The sequence below is a fragment of the Diceros bicornis genome, chromosome 23, assembly GCF_020826845.1.
Source record: "Diceros bicornis minor isolate mBicDic1 chromosome 23, mDicBic1.mat.cur, whole genome shotgun sequence".
In the NCBI taxonomy this organism is placed as follows: Eukaryota; Metazoa; Chordata; class Mammalia; order Perissodactyla; family Rhinocerotidae; genus Diceros; species Diceros bicornis.
In genome coordinates this window covers 52,190,146-52,204,125 of record NC_080762.1, presented here as the reverse complement: position 1 = coordinate 52,204,125, position 13,980 = coordinate 52,190,146, and the positions used below count along the sequence as shown (strand labels likewise).

The window sequence follows — 13,980 nt, the reverse complement described above, 5'->3', positions numbered from 1 at the left end:
AAGGCTACAGAACACTCCTATGATGTGTAGGTTTGGAAAATATAGCTAATATTTACTGAGTGCTTTATTACTTGCCAGGTACTTTACATATATTCTCACTTAATCCTCAATCACCTCTTAACGTAGATACTACTCTTATCCCCAATTAGGGGATATTCCTTACCAAGAAGGAAACTGAAGGATAAAATGTAACTTTCCCAGAGGTGAAGCCCAGGTTTGAATTCAGACAGTCTGATTCCAAAGAGCACACACTTACCATACTGGCTAGGTAGATAATTAGAAAATAAGATTGAAAAGACACATGCCAAAGTATTAATAGCAGATAACCAGTGAGACAAATTGATTTTTGAGCTGTTCTCTGTTTTCCAGGTTGTCTCCATTGAGCACATATTCATTCCGATTTTTTTTTTTTCTTTTCCAGGAAGATTGGCTCTGTGCTAAAGTCTGTTATCAATCCTCCTCTTTTTGCTGAGGAAGACTGGCACTGAGCTAACATCTCTGTCCATCTTCCTCTACTTTATGTGGGACGGCTGCCACAGCATGGCTTGAGAAGTGGTCTCCCAGAATCTGAACCTGCGAACCCCGGGAAGCCGAAGCAGAGCGTGTGAACTTAACCAATACGCCTCCAGGCGGGCCCTTAATTTTTTAAATAAGTATAGCTCAATCTACCTCAAGGAACTCAAAAGAGCAACATGAAAAATCTAAACTGTCTAAAGAGATTAACTTAAATTCAAAGACTGAGAAAAATATGCCCAGTGATAAAGATGCAAGGAATTTAAATTTATCTAATCATAAAAAAAGAAACTCTAAAGACTAAGTATATTAAAGTATCTGAATATACACTATACTACAGAGAATAACCACTGCCTATTTGACAATGGATTGAACGATATGCTAGAAAGAATTCAACATCTAGTTTGATTTGAAACACATAAAATAATACAAACGATCATCAATTTTGTTTAAGTTTTGTTTCTAAAATCTTTCCCATTAAGTTTTCAAAGTAAAAGAGAACTATACTAAAGATAATTTAGGTTCAATTTTATTAGGGAAGGAATCATACAAGGAGGAACTTTTAACCTTTAATTCAGTATAATGCCACAATTAAAAAGCTTGCCACAATAATTATTCTGAGGTTAGCTAATATAGATATTAGCAGGAAATAACAACCAAGTATTCATAATTTGAGAGCCAGAGATAATCTGGGAAATAATTCAACACAGGCTGGTTTATTTCTACAGCACCACCTGGTCTCTATATCACCCTGCACCAGTCACTAGCAACCGACCTACACAGGAACAAGACAAAATCACCATAACAGTAACTGCAATGAACAAAAGTCTCAACTTTAGTTAAAGTAGGACAGGGATACCACATCAGACGGATAGTTGTGTAATCAGCTTTTTGTCCCACCTGGGTAATACAATGCCCATGAAAGCTTCTCTCCTTAATTTACTACTGTAACTAAAATAATTATTTTATTTTATTTATTTATTATGGAGGTAGCACAGTAGCTACCCTCCAAATCTCCACATAGTCAATTTTGGTGTTCAGTTGTACCTCCTGTTTGAAAGACATCATGTTTTTAAGATTTACCAGATACCACAAAGATGAATAATGTCTGAAAAAGAGAACTCAAATAGTAACTGAAATAAAATGCAGAAAGTGAAGAGATGATTCCAAGAGTTAAGCAAAATATCTCACGAATCAAGTACATAACAAGCACAGAAAAACAAACAAAAAAATAAAAACAAAAAACAAGTATTACAATTACTAGGATTGTAATTTACTAGAATTTTATAATCACTTGATTATATTATTCACCATCCTCCTTTCTTTCCTGGAAACTACAATCTGATGCTACTTCAAACAGAAAATAGTACAATAGTATAACATTTTCAGTTTTAAATATTTTAAAATTTTTTTATAGTTATTTTAATAAGAATTCATTTTTTAAAAGTTATATAGTTTTATGTCAAACATTTTACTCATTCAATTTTGAGTCAACAAACATTTATAGAGCATCTATATGCACCAAGTATGGGCTAAGAGATGTAAGAGAGAAAAAGAAAAGACATAGTACTTACCCTCATGAAGACTGCAGTCTAGCAGGGAAGACAGACATGAAACAAGGACTTACAACAACGATAAGTGTCATCAAATAAAAGATACCGAGAAATCCTGAAATGTACAGTAGAGAGCCCTAAACATATTGGGGGCGGGGTATCAAGGAGTCAGAGTAGACTTCTCTGAAAAACTGACAGTTAAACTAAGACCTGAAAAATGAACAGCCAAAGAAGTTGGTGGAAGGAGAGCATATTCTAGGTTGAGAGAAGAGCATGTGCAATGGTCTAAGAATGCACAGAGCATAGCATTCAAGCAACATAAGGAGTCAGGTATCGCTAGCACACAGGACAGACAGGCAGGTGTTAAGAGAAAAGACTGAGACAGTAGGGGCAGACTGCAGAGTGCTTTCTAAGTGACGGTCAGGCATTTCAGACTACTTCCCAAGGACAATAAGTTGAAGGTTTTAGGGAGAAAGAAGTGGGAGTAACACAAGATTTGCTTTGGGATAATCAATCCCAGTTTTATCTCTTGACTACAGTGAGAACAGATCAGAAGGCATATAACTAAAAGCAAAAGCTGATTTTGCAGAAGAAATCAGAGGGTTCAAAAAACAAAAAATTTCATTTTAGGAAAGAATCAGTTTGCCAACAAGATTCCTAAAGCTTTCTCAAGGAACTGAATATTTTCTCTCAATTTTAAGTATTAATCTGGCAAGATACAAACTTGAAAGAATCTATCACATTTTATTGTTTCTAGAGTTCATATTCTGAGGCATAATTCAAAAAGCTCCTATACCCAAATCAATTAATGGACATAGATGGTACAAGACTAATGCATAAACAATTTCATAGAGAAGGCGAAAAGGTGCTATATAAATGTGATATAAAGTTAAATGCATAAGATCAGAAATAAAGTAACCAGGGATATAACCAAGTTAGTTACCTCTCAAGTTTCAGTTTCCTCGTTAATAAAGTGGGGGTATCTTGCGGAGCTGTTATGAAAGTAAATGAGACTAAATGTTTTGTAAATTCAAGGGTATTATATATTAACATCTATACTGACTGTCCTTAAACCATCAAATCCTCATATGTTATAAAAGTAAATCTCACTGAACATAGTTTTTCGTTTATTTTTTAAAAGATTTTTGTGGGAGATCATTTTTCCCCTGCATCTTCCTTAAGGAGCTAAACAAATTGCTGCTCTGTTTATATAAATATCTACTCAGCCTGATCACGGACTTCCCAGTTTCAAGATGTCTAGGAAGATGCTCAATCCTTAACTTCAAAGGTTTTCTGAAGACACGCAAAATAAAAAGTCAGAGACTTTATGAAGAAAATATGATAATCTGCCTCACTTACACTGATATGAAATTCAACATCAAACCAAACAACCAACTTGGAAAATACATGATGCAAACTAAAAGGGGAAATGGCTAGTGCTTCCTAATTACTACTGGAACTGCTTGCCAGACATCACACAGCGTAGAGGGGATACCTCTTATAACATCTATAACCTGAAAACTAATTTCATCTTATTATTTACATAAAAAAATAAAACACAGCTACAAGGGCAACAATTTAAACTCACCTAAGGAAACCGTCATTCTTCAAAGTGTCTCCCCTTTTTTGGTCAATCATAATTTGAAAAGAAATTTAAGCAAAAGAAAAAATGTAAATAATAATGTCTATTTTATATATTTGGTACTTTGGCATAATGAACATTAACTTTATTTCCCTTGAAAAGAAAAAACTACAAATACATCTTAGGAGTCTCTCACAGCCAGCTACTCTTAGGAAGCAAAAAAGAAGGAAGTAGCAGGGGTGGGGAAGCAGGGAGAAGAGAGTTAAAAGAGCAAAAACCTGTGCCAAATGAAAATATAGATATCATTTTGAACTTTTGTTGTCCCATCCCAGTTCACTAATTACATCAATTATCTACTGCCTCTTAATTTAATATTTACTAATGCTGAGGAGTTGAGTTTATAAAGAGCAATAAAATATAACCTCCACCCTCCAGGCCCTAACAGTATAGTAGGAAAAAAAGATAAATAAATGAGTATCATTCAGGGGACAGATTAAAAAACAAAAACCAAGACCAAAAAAAATAAGAAACACAGCAAACATACAGCTAAGTCACAAATGATTAAACACAAATTATAAAACTCTAAGACTAGAAAAGAATAAAATGGTAGAAGAAAATAAGTTATGAAAGAAAAAGTGGTTACTGAGAAAATAATAGGGCAGAATAAACTAATTTCAATAAGTGATGAGTAGACACCTAACTAAGGATCAAGTATACAGTGAGTAGAAGGCAGAAAAGGTAGAAGACTGAAGAGAGAATAATAGGGAAAGAAAACGTACAGGAGAGAAATCATAGATTATTATTACAATCTTATAATTTACTGAATGATACGTCAAATGTTAAATCATATATGTTAAATCTTATAGATTTACAATAATATACAATCTAATAGTCATGTAAGAAATAGAGTCAGATGAGGAAAAAACATAACCCTGCAACTCCAGATCCTAGCCCAGTGCCAGATATGTTAAGAAATTACCAACTGCAGAGTAAGTCAAATACAATATTGGAAACATGGCAAAATATAACACGGAAAATAAAAAGGGAAAAGAATCTTCTCTTCAAAAAAGTATTCAAGATTAGCAAAATAATTCATTAAATGATAATTATGGTAAGAAAGGACAGAAAGTAACATTTACTGTCATCTACTTTGTGCCTCACTTTGTTATCTCATTTAAGCCTCCAAATAACCAGATATGGTAGGTATTATCCCCATTTTACAGATGAGGAAGCTGAAAAATTAAATAATTTTCCTAAGGCCACACATCTAGACTAAAGCACAGTCAAGATTTATAACCTAATTTTTAGTAAATCCTTGCTGCCTTTGTTCAAACTAGTTTTCTCAGAGAAAACTACAAAAGTAGATGGGATCTGAGACTTCTTTTAATGTACAGGCTTCTTAAGATTAACTGGATATTTGTGCAGTAAAGCTATTTTCAAGGCAAAGTTGTTTCCTTACACTCACACATTTTTAAGGATCACATTCCCCAATACTCTTTATCCCCACCCACTAAGACTGCAACCTTGCCAGAGAAGCAACAAGTACAACAAACAAATAGAAGTACCCAGGCAAAACAACAAAAAAGATATGGAAAACCTAGAGATAAAAAGTTCACTTTGCTAATAGGTAAGAAAAATGCAAACAAGGCAATTAGCAAAAGACTGCTTTAATTTAACATACTACAATCTTTTTCACAAGATAAGCATGCATTAAGTGAATCTCCAAATTTAACTTTAAAAATAGCTTTAGCGTGGGCTGGCCCTGTGGCTTAGCGGTTAAGTGCGCGTTCCCCCTACTGGCGGCCCGGGTTCGGATCCAGGGCGCGCACCGACACACCGCTTCTCCGGCCATGCTGAGGCCGTGTCCCACATACAGCAACTAAAAGGATGTGCAACTATGACATACAACTATCTACTGGGGCTTTGAGGAAAAAAAAACAGGAGGATTGGCAATAGATGTTAGCTCAGAGCCGGTCTTCCTCAGCAAAAAGAGGAGGATTAGCACGGATGTTAGCTCAGGGCTGATCTTCCTCACAAAAATAAAAAATAGCTTTAGTGTATCTAAGTCTCTTCTTTCCTGGTCTCACTCCACCTGTGTTATTTATTATTGAAGTAGCGTTGTTTGTCATAGGCAAATCAGAGTAAATGATATCTCAAAACGGGCATAATTTGGGTAAGGAGGTTGGAGAAAGGAGAATACTAGAGATTCGTTAATACCTTTGAAAGTAAATGCTGCTATGACAAGTACACATTCACATATCTCTTCCATAGAAAATTAGTTAGAAGCCAGTGATAACAAGAGATTGGTGGGCTCTTTTGTGGGTTTTTTTGTAGTTGTTGTTTTTGAAACATTATTAAAGTAAGTTCTAGAGGGCTGGAGAGCAGCTAACCACTTTGGGTTCTCCTGTCTAGAGAATGAATTCCAGTTCAATTTTCACAGTTTACACCAAGGACTAGGAGGTACAAAGTAGTCAGGACTTAAAAGCAGACCATAAAATAAAACAAGATAAGAAAGCACTGAGATAATCTCAAGAGTTGGTTCTTAAACTGTACAGGTATGGGTTTTTATACTCGAAGTGTCATGAATTGATAACCCAGTTCACTAATGAACCTGAATTTCCTAAAAATCATTTTCTGAGGTTTTTCCTTACCTCAAAGCTATCCTTGGACCAAGTCTCTCTTTTCTTCCATTGCTCTATTCCATTTTTTCACCCCTACCCACTTCTGAACTTTTCTTGTCCCTCTCTAGCTCATCAATTACCTACTGTCTCTTCATTTAATATCTACTAATGTTGAGGAGCTGGGTCTATAAAGAGCAGTAAAACATAATCTCCACCCTCCAGGACCTAACAGTATAGTAGAAAAAACAAAGGTAAACAGCCATACTATATGATAAAAGTTATAGTAGAGAAGTATAAGCACTTAATTCTGCCCAGTGACATTTAAGTTTTAAAGGATGAACAGACAAATGTTCATAGAATGGACAAAAAAGAGAGAGACATTGCAGAGAGAAACAAAACATGTGCAGAGACAAAGGGATGAAAGTTTGGCTGATTCTAAGAAGCACCAAAGAGTCGTACAAAGCTAGAGCAAAGGGTACAGGCGAGGAAAATGCGAGAAAAGCGGGAAAAGGTCAGTTTTGTGAGCCACTTTATAGGGTTGAGATTGTTCAAAGTCACTGGGGGAAAGGAGGCATGATGTCATCACATTTGCATCTTCGAACATTTAGAGCAGTGGTTCTCAACTGGAGGTAATTTTGCCCCAGGGATATCTAGGAATGTCTCGAGACATTTTTGGTTGTCACAATTGAGGGGCAAGGGGTTGCTACTAGCATTTACTGGGTATAGGCAGGGATGCTGATTAACATCCTACAATGCACAGGACAGCTGCCTACAACAAAGAAGCATCTGGCCCAAAACGTAAACAGAGCCGAGGTTAAGAAATCCTGGTTTAGAGCTAAATCCTAGGGTATAAGAATAAGAATAGAGGCAGGGAATCAGGTAGCCTGTAAGTTCTAGGACAGCAGAGGCCATGTTCTTGTTTATCTTGTGACTTCAGATCCTAATCCAGCGCCAGATATAATGTGGGGACTCAACATTTACTTGGTAAATGAATGGATGATGTAGAGCTCCAGGCAAGAAGTACCATGGCCTGAAATGTGGCTGTAGCAATGGTAGTGGAAAACAGATTCAAGAGACTAGAACAGAATATATAGGCCTTATTTACTAAATAGACATAAGAAATGAACAAAAAGTCTAAAATGAAATGACTCCCAGGCTTGCAATAACAAGTTTCAGAGGATCAAAAGTTTCATTTTAGACATTTTAAAGTTTGAGACAAATGTGAGATATTCAAATAGAGGACCAATAGTTTGCATATAGTTTGAAAAAAATCTAAGAAGGGAAAATCCAATTTACCACCACCCTGATCTTAAATGATCCTCTGAGTTACAGCAATAAGTTGAATTTAAAAAACAAATGAACAAACCCTAAGTGTAGTATGGTATCCTGGACTGGATCCTGGAACAAGAAAAGGTAAATAGTGGAAAAATTTGGTAAGATATGAATAAAGTCTGGTGCTTAGTTAATAATAACATACCAACATTGTTTTAGTAGTTCTGAGAAATGCACCAGACAACGTAGGATTACAACATTAGGGGAAACGGCATAAAGGGTATATAGGAGCTCTTTGAACTATCTCTGCAACTTTTAGGTAAATAATTTCTTATTCCAAAATTAAGTTTATTTTAAAAAAATCTTTATCCAAAATGAGTTAAAATTTAAATATTTAGCTATATAGTAAACATTTACATCTATATTCTAAGAAAACCTAAAAGGTTAAGGAGGTTTTTTCTTACTTCCATTGATATGAGGTAATACCACACTGACCAATGAAAGAACAAAAAAAAATCTTAGACGGTAGCCATCCAGACAGAAAATAGCAAAGAGGAATCAACAAAAGAAAAACTAAGTCAGTACTACGAACATCCACATTTTTAAAAGAAATCTTCTGACCCATATCCTGTGATAACTTGAAATGATCCATTATATTACTATTCAGGCAAACTATTCTGCCAAAAAGCCCGTTGAATTTTTCTTTCCCTTACCATTCTATTCACAATTTTATAGCAGTGACAAGACATTCAAGATTGTCACCAAGGTGAACTGACAAGACATGATACTAAATTATGATGATTATGAGTTGTTTTGATTAGTCCAGCTTTTCTTTAGTGATCTAAAAAAATATATGTAAATACGAAAAAAAAAAACAGGTAAAATTGGCTTTCTAGTACAGGCGTTTTTTTTTAATATAGAGAACTAATCTGTTTCTGAAAATACGAATGGAAGAAAAAAACACATTTATCTTAAACCCTAAAAATGAAATAAAGTCTTTCAGAAAGGTACAACAATTATCTACTTGGTAATTAATTCTGTTTCCTGAATATATCAGTTGCATTACTCTGCTGTAACAGAAAATGCAAGATATTTTTGCCATATTTAACGTTCCCTATATCCATGTCAGCAATATTTACTGATCTGACCACATGACTAATACCAATTTGAGTAGCCAAGTGTTACTATTTGAAAGTTTAGCTTATTGAAAATAAGGCACAGCATAATGGAGTCAGTCTGGTTCATGACTCACTAAATGTGTAACCTTGGTCAAGTCACCAAACTTTTTCATGCCTCAATTTCCCTTTCTGTAAAATAGGAACAATAGTTCCTCCCATAGACCATTTAAGGTTTTAAGAGAAAATAAATGAAAAGTGTTTAGAGTAGTGCCTGGCACATGGTAATTACTCACCTAGCAAATGTTAAGAGGAAAGTTATTTACTATCAATCATTCTCGCACTTTAAGTGCCTACCACAGGGCTGCCTGACAATGTGTTGAAAGAACATAACATATTCCCCTTATTATATGGATCTGCAGTTTTTCAAAGATAAGATAAACTTCTCCCTGCAGGGGAAGCTCCTATAATATTTTATCTTTCCCTTCTTTCAAGAAACTATTCTACCCCGTACTATAATTTTCCAAGTGCAAATATACTCCAGTGTCTCAAATCCTTTGTTGTTTTAATAGTTTCTCATTATAGTAAGATTATATATAGAAATCATTATTTAATCAAGACTATCATATGTTAAAAAAAAAAAAAAAGATCATGCATGATTACCCACCATACAAATATTACATAGGATACCTTTAGAAAACAGGTCAGAGAAAACAATTCAGAATGCATCACAGAGACAAAAAGATGAAAACCATACAAGAGAGGGTAATTGAGAAGATTAAGTGAGCAAGTTCAGCACCTGTTTAACTAGAGTCCCAGAGAGGAGCAGAGAGGATGGAGCAGAGACAATATTTTAAAGACAATGGCTGAAAATTGTCCAAAGCCAATAAAAACATTACAGATTCAAGAAGCCTAATAAATTTCAAAAACGATAAATTAAAAAAAATTGACACCAAGCATATCACAAACTGCAGAAAACCAACAAGAAAGAGAAAATCTTAAAAGCAACCAGATCATCTTCCAAGTAGCAACAATTAGGTGGTAGATTGAAACCCAACTATATCTTTATTTTTTTTTTTATTTTGAAACCCAACTATATCAATAATTACATATAAAGGACAAAATGCCCCAGATAAAATACAAAGATTGTAATATCGCTTTTTTTTTTTGGTGAGGAAGATCAGCCCTGCGCTAACATCTGTTGCCAATCCTCCTCTTTTTGCTGAGGAAAATGGGCCCTGAGCTAACATCCATGCCCATCCTCCTCTACTTTATATGTGGGACACCTGCCACAGCATGGCTTGATAAGCGGTGCGTAGGTCCTCACCCGAGATCTGAACCTATGAATCCTGGGCCACCGAAGCGGAGCATGTGAACTTAACCACTACGCTGCCAGACTGGCCCCTATATTTCATTTTTTTAAAAGCCAAACTTCTAGGCTATTTTTAAGACACATGGAAAATAAAAGGATACAAAAGAGTTGAAAGTAAAACAATGGTGAAAGATATACTACATAAACATTAAGCAAAAGTTACAAACTGTAATACTGATGACCAGTATTATAAGTATCCAGAAAAGGAAGAAATAAGTAGGATTTAGATAGGTGGAAGAAAGAGGGAGAATGACCTTCCCGGCTAGGCAGAAGGGTGGGAGTGGGAGAAGAGGCTATGATTAAAATATGAAGGTCTCTGCAAGTCAGCAGTTTAGACTTGTTGGTAGAGGAAGTACGACACCATTAAAATATCTTCAACAACCTCTTTATACTACCTTCAGCAGAAGAGTGACACAGCAAAGGTAGAATTAAATAAGATGAACATTACAGTGTTATACAGTATGACCTGGAAGGGAAAGAAGGAGAAGACACCAAAGCAAGAAGACTAGTTTGGAGGATGCTATGGTAATCCAGGTAAGACAAGGGCCTGGTAGTAGCAGAGGGATGAATCTAGGAGGCATTTCAAGAGGAAGACCTATGTGCATCAATTTTCTTTCTTGAAATTTTAAAGGCAAAAAAATGCAGTATGCTTTATAAAAAATAACCAAACTATTTTTGTTTTCCACCATTATAACTAATCTGTACTACGATACAATCACCCACTAAATCAACTCAATAATACACATTAAAATTTTAACCATTTTGTGTAAAAATAAAATCCAATGAGCTAATTAGCCTACATTAGACACAATACATACAACCCATAATTACAAATATGACTTCAATATTGAGATTACTGACACAAGAAAAAAATCTGATAAGTTTTTCCTCTTTGAAAGCTAATGTATCTAATACAAAATTCTCTGATTTCACAGTTAACTAAAAAACATTTTTATTTTCAAAGGTCTTTACCAAGAGGATATCAACTTGGTAACAAACTCAAACAACTCACCAATGCTGGGTGGGCTACCATAGTTAACTGGCGACTCAGGTGGTCTTCCACAATGCAATGCAGCCAGAGCAGATCCTTTCCACACAACATGCTTGCAGCCTATTAAACACACATATTTTTATGGATACAAAGATACGACACAAAAAAAAAAAAGTGAGTAAAAGAATGTCTAAATCCTATTAGAAATTTTTCATACTTTTATTTGTGCGTAGCAAGGACTGCCTTCCAGCTCCCAATAAAGTTTGGACTCCAGGAACACTTTGTGGAATTTCTTGTTCAAGAAGAGGTCCTAGTCGATGACATATTTGCAGCAAGTGATCAGGTGCTAAATGTCTGTAATACTTCACCTATTATGTGAAAGACACACAAAATATTGTTAAATAAAGTGATATAATTCTTTATAGTAAATAAAATATACTTTTAAAAATATAGTAATTTGTTCTGAATAGCCAACATTTCATTTTACTTGGGGGAAAAGTTCATGTTTATTCTGCGAAACCACTTGACTCAGAATAAAATAGCTATCCCAACCACTACTTAATTCACTGAGGAGGAAAAATGTTAAAGAACTAATATAACCTATATACAGCAAGTTATAAATTAACAGATGCTAGTCAAGGCAAATACTGAACAACGAAAAAATATGTAGCATTATAACTTAAAATGCTATGTTTCAGTTTAACATTTTAATGTTCAAAAACTTCAAACAAAAAATCATCCAACTATAAAATATAATGTTTTGTATCTTTGATATCATAAAGAATATCTCCAGAATAATTAAGGATTAAAGAAACTTGATAGTTCATATTCTCATTACAAAATTTAAAAACACTTATACATCTATACTGAATTTTATAATTTACCAAAAACTTTACAGAGAGAAAGGCCGAATTTCAACTGTTAACTTAAACAAGTTTAAGTTAACTTCAAGTTTAGCTATAAAATAAATCTACCTACTATAAAAAGTTTGAACACTTTTTGGAACAACTTCAAAATGCTGCTTAATTTATGCTAGCATTTGAAACCAAGATATAAAATGCTGACATTTTTACTATCCATCCTGAAAATGTTTTAGTAAAGACATATGCATAATAATATAAAAAGAATTAAATTAGAAAAAATAAAGTACACTATTTTATCACTTTATAGTTAGGTTATCAAGTTACAAAAAATTTCTCACTGTAGTACCTAAATACTCTAGTTCAGCTGTTCTCAAAGTGTGCTCTGGTAAACCCCGGGGTTTCTCAGGTAAAAATTATGAATAATACTGAGGCGTTATTTGCCTTATCACTCTCATTTTCTCATGAATATATGGTGTTTTCCAGAGGCCACATAACATGTGATGTCACAACAGACTGGATGCACAAGCAGATATAAGAATCTGTCTTCTATTAAGCCAGGCAATAAACATTCCCAAAAATGCCACTCTTCTCTTTTGCTTTGGAAAATAAGGTACAAAAAATGTTACTTATATTAACATGAAATGAGTTTATTATATTTAAATGAATAAAATTTTTAAATTTCTGTTTCAATTTTTTAAATGGTAAATATGAATAGATTATAATCCACATAAGCAAAGAAACTTCAATAATTTTTATTAATGTAAAGGAGTTGTGAGGCCAAGAAGTTTGAGAATTGATAGTCAAGTTCACTTAATAATGGCAATTTTCTAAGAATTCCTTATGATAAGACTGATTTGGTGAGGGGTTAAATCATTTCATTCCACCTTGCAGTAGCTATTATACTCCAACTGCAGAAGGCCAGGAATGGTATTTTTAAAAAGTTAGCTAATATTCATCCTTTTAAGCTGAAAAAAGGAACCTACATTTCTTTTTATCATAATACACTCCAAGTGTCACGGAGACAACATGGAACCATACTGTCACACTTCAATAAGATAACTTAAAACATTACTGAGTCTGGCATACAGTAGAGGTTCTAATACAAATTATACATACTATATCTCCACTTTGGAGATTCACAAAACACAATGCTATTAAACCCTCTGAAAAATTCTGAGATAAATCTATTTAATTTTGTTTAATGCACAATCTCCCTAACTCATTTAGCTATAGATGCCCTTTTTCCCTAATATCATCATCTTGACTCAACACATACTTTTTCAAACACTAGTATGATTAGCTAAACAGAAAAAGCATTTAGAAGAAAATATAACAAAATACGAATTTTAAAACTGTATTTATACTTTTCTGTCATCTTCCCTAAAATAATTTACTTAAAAATAAAATTTAAAAGAAAAAGTCTAGAATATTTATAGAGTCCCTTCCATTTCTAAACTTCCATACAACAATTATTCTAATATGACTTCTTTAAATTGATCAAAATTCATTTTAAAAATTTTACTTTAACAAGAAAGTTCATTACTTTAGTTTCCTGATAATCCTGTTTTAGGGTCTTCTTGGAAAATACATTTCAGATCATGAACCTGAAAATCCTTATAGCAGAATTGTATCTTTTAACAGAATGCTATGAATCCACTTTTTCCAACTAAATCTTTCCATAATGATTTAATATATTTCAATTTTTCAAAATCAACTTTCATTTTAAAGTTAGAAGAGATACTTTCAGTTCTTAAACTCCTCATGCTTTCTGGCTTTTGAGACTATACAAGCTGATCCCTCTGCTGGAAATCTTTTCTTTACCCACCCACCTCCACACCTCATTCTCCTTCATGTCTCAGTCTATGCCTCACTGCCTCCCATGACCTCTTACACCACCCCTGCCCGCTTCTTTTTGGATATTCTATCTTTGTGTTTCCATAGCACATTATTCTCCTTCCCAAACATTCCTTTACCCCACTCCCCCAGCACTTTGTAGAAATTATCATATTAATTGTTCTTAATATATTTTGACACCTAGACCTCAGTGGGAATCTAATGATAGCTATGATTCTCTTCTCCCAAAAAACAGACATATAGG

The 13,980-nt window shown here is 34.1% G+C and overlaps 1 protein-coding gene across 3 annotated transcripts in view; it reads right to left on the bottom strand.

Moving 5' to 3' along the window:
- Positions 1–13,980, bottom strand: part of PHIP (pleckstrin homology domain interacting protein) — a 132,104-nt gene that overhangs the window by 105,564 nt on the left and 12,560 nt on the right. For 2 of the 3 annotated variants that reach the window (XM_058566741.1, XM_058566742.1), the window contains exons 5-6: positions 11,237–11,387; positions 11,041–11,139 (exon numbers count right to left, since the gene is read on the bottom strand). In XM_058566741.1, the coding sequence (XP_058422724.1) occupies positions 11,041–11,139; positions 11,237–11,387 (250 nt within the window). Of the gene's footprint in view, positions 1–3,654; positions 3,686–11,040; positions 11,140–11,236; positions 11,388–13,980 lie in introns of those variants that run through there. The other variant, XM_058566744.1, reaches the window with a different exon arrangement.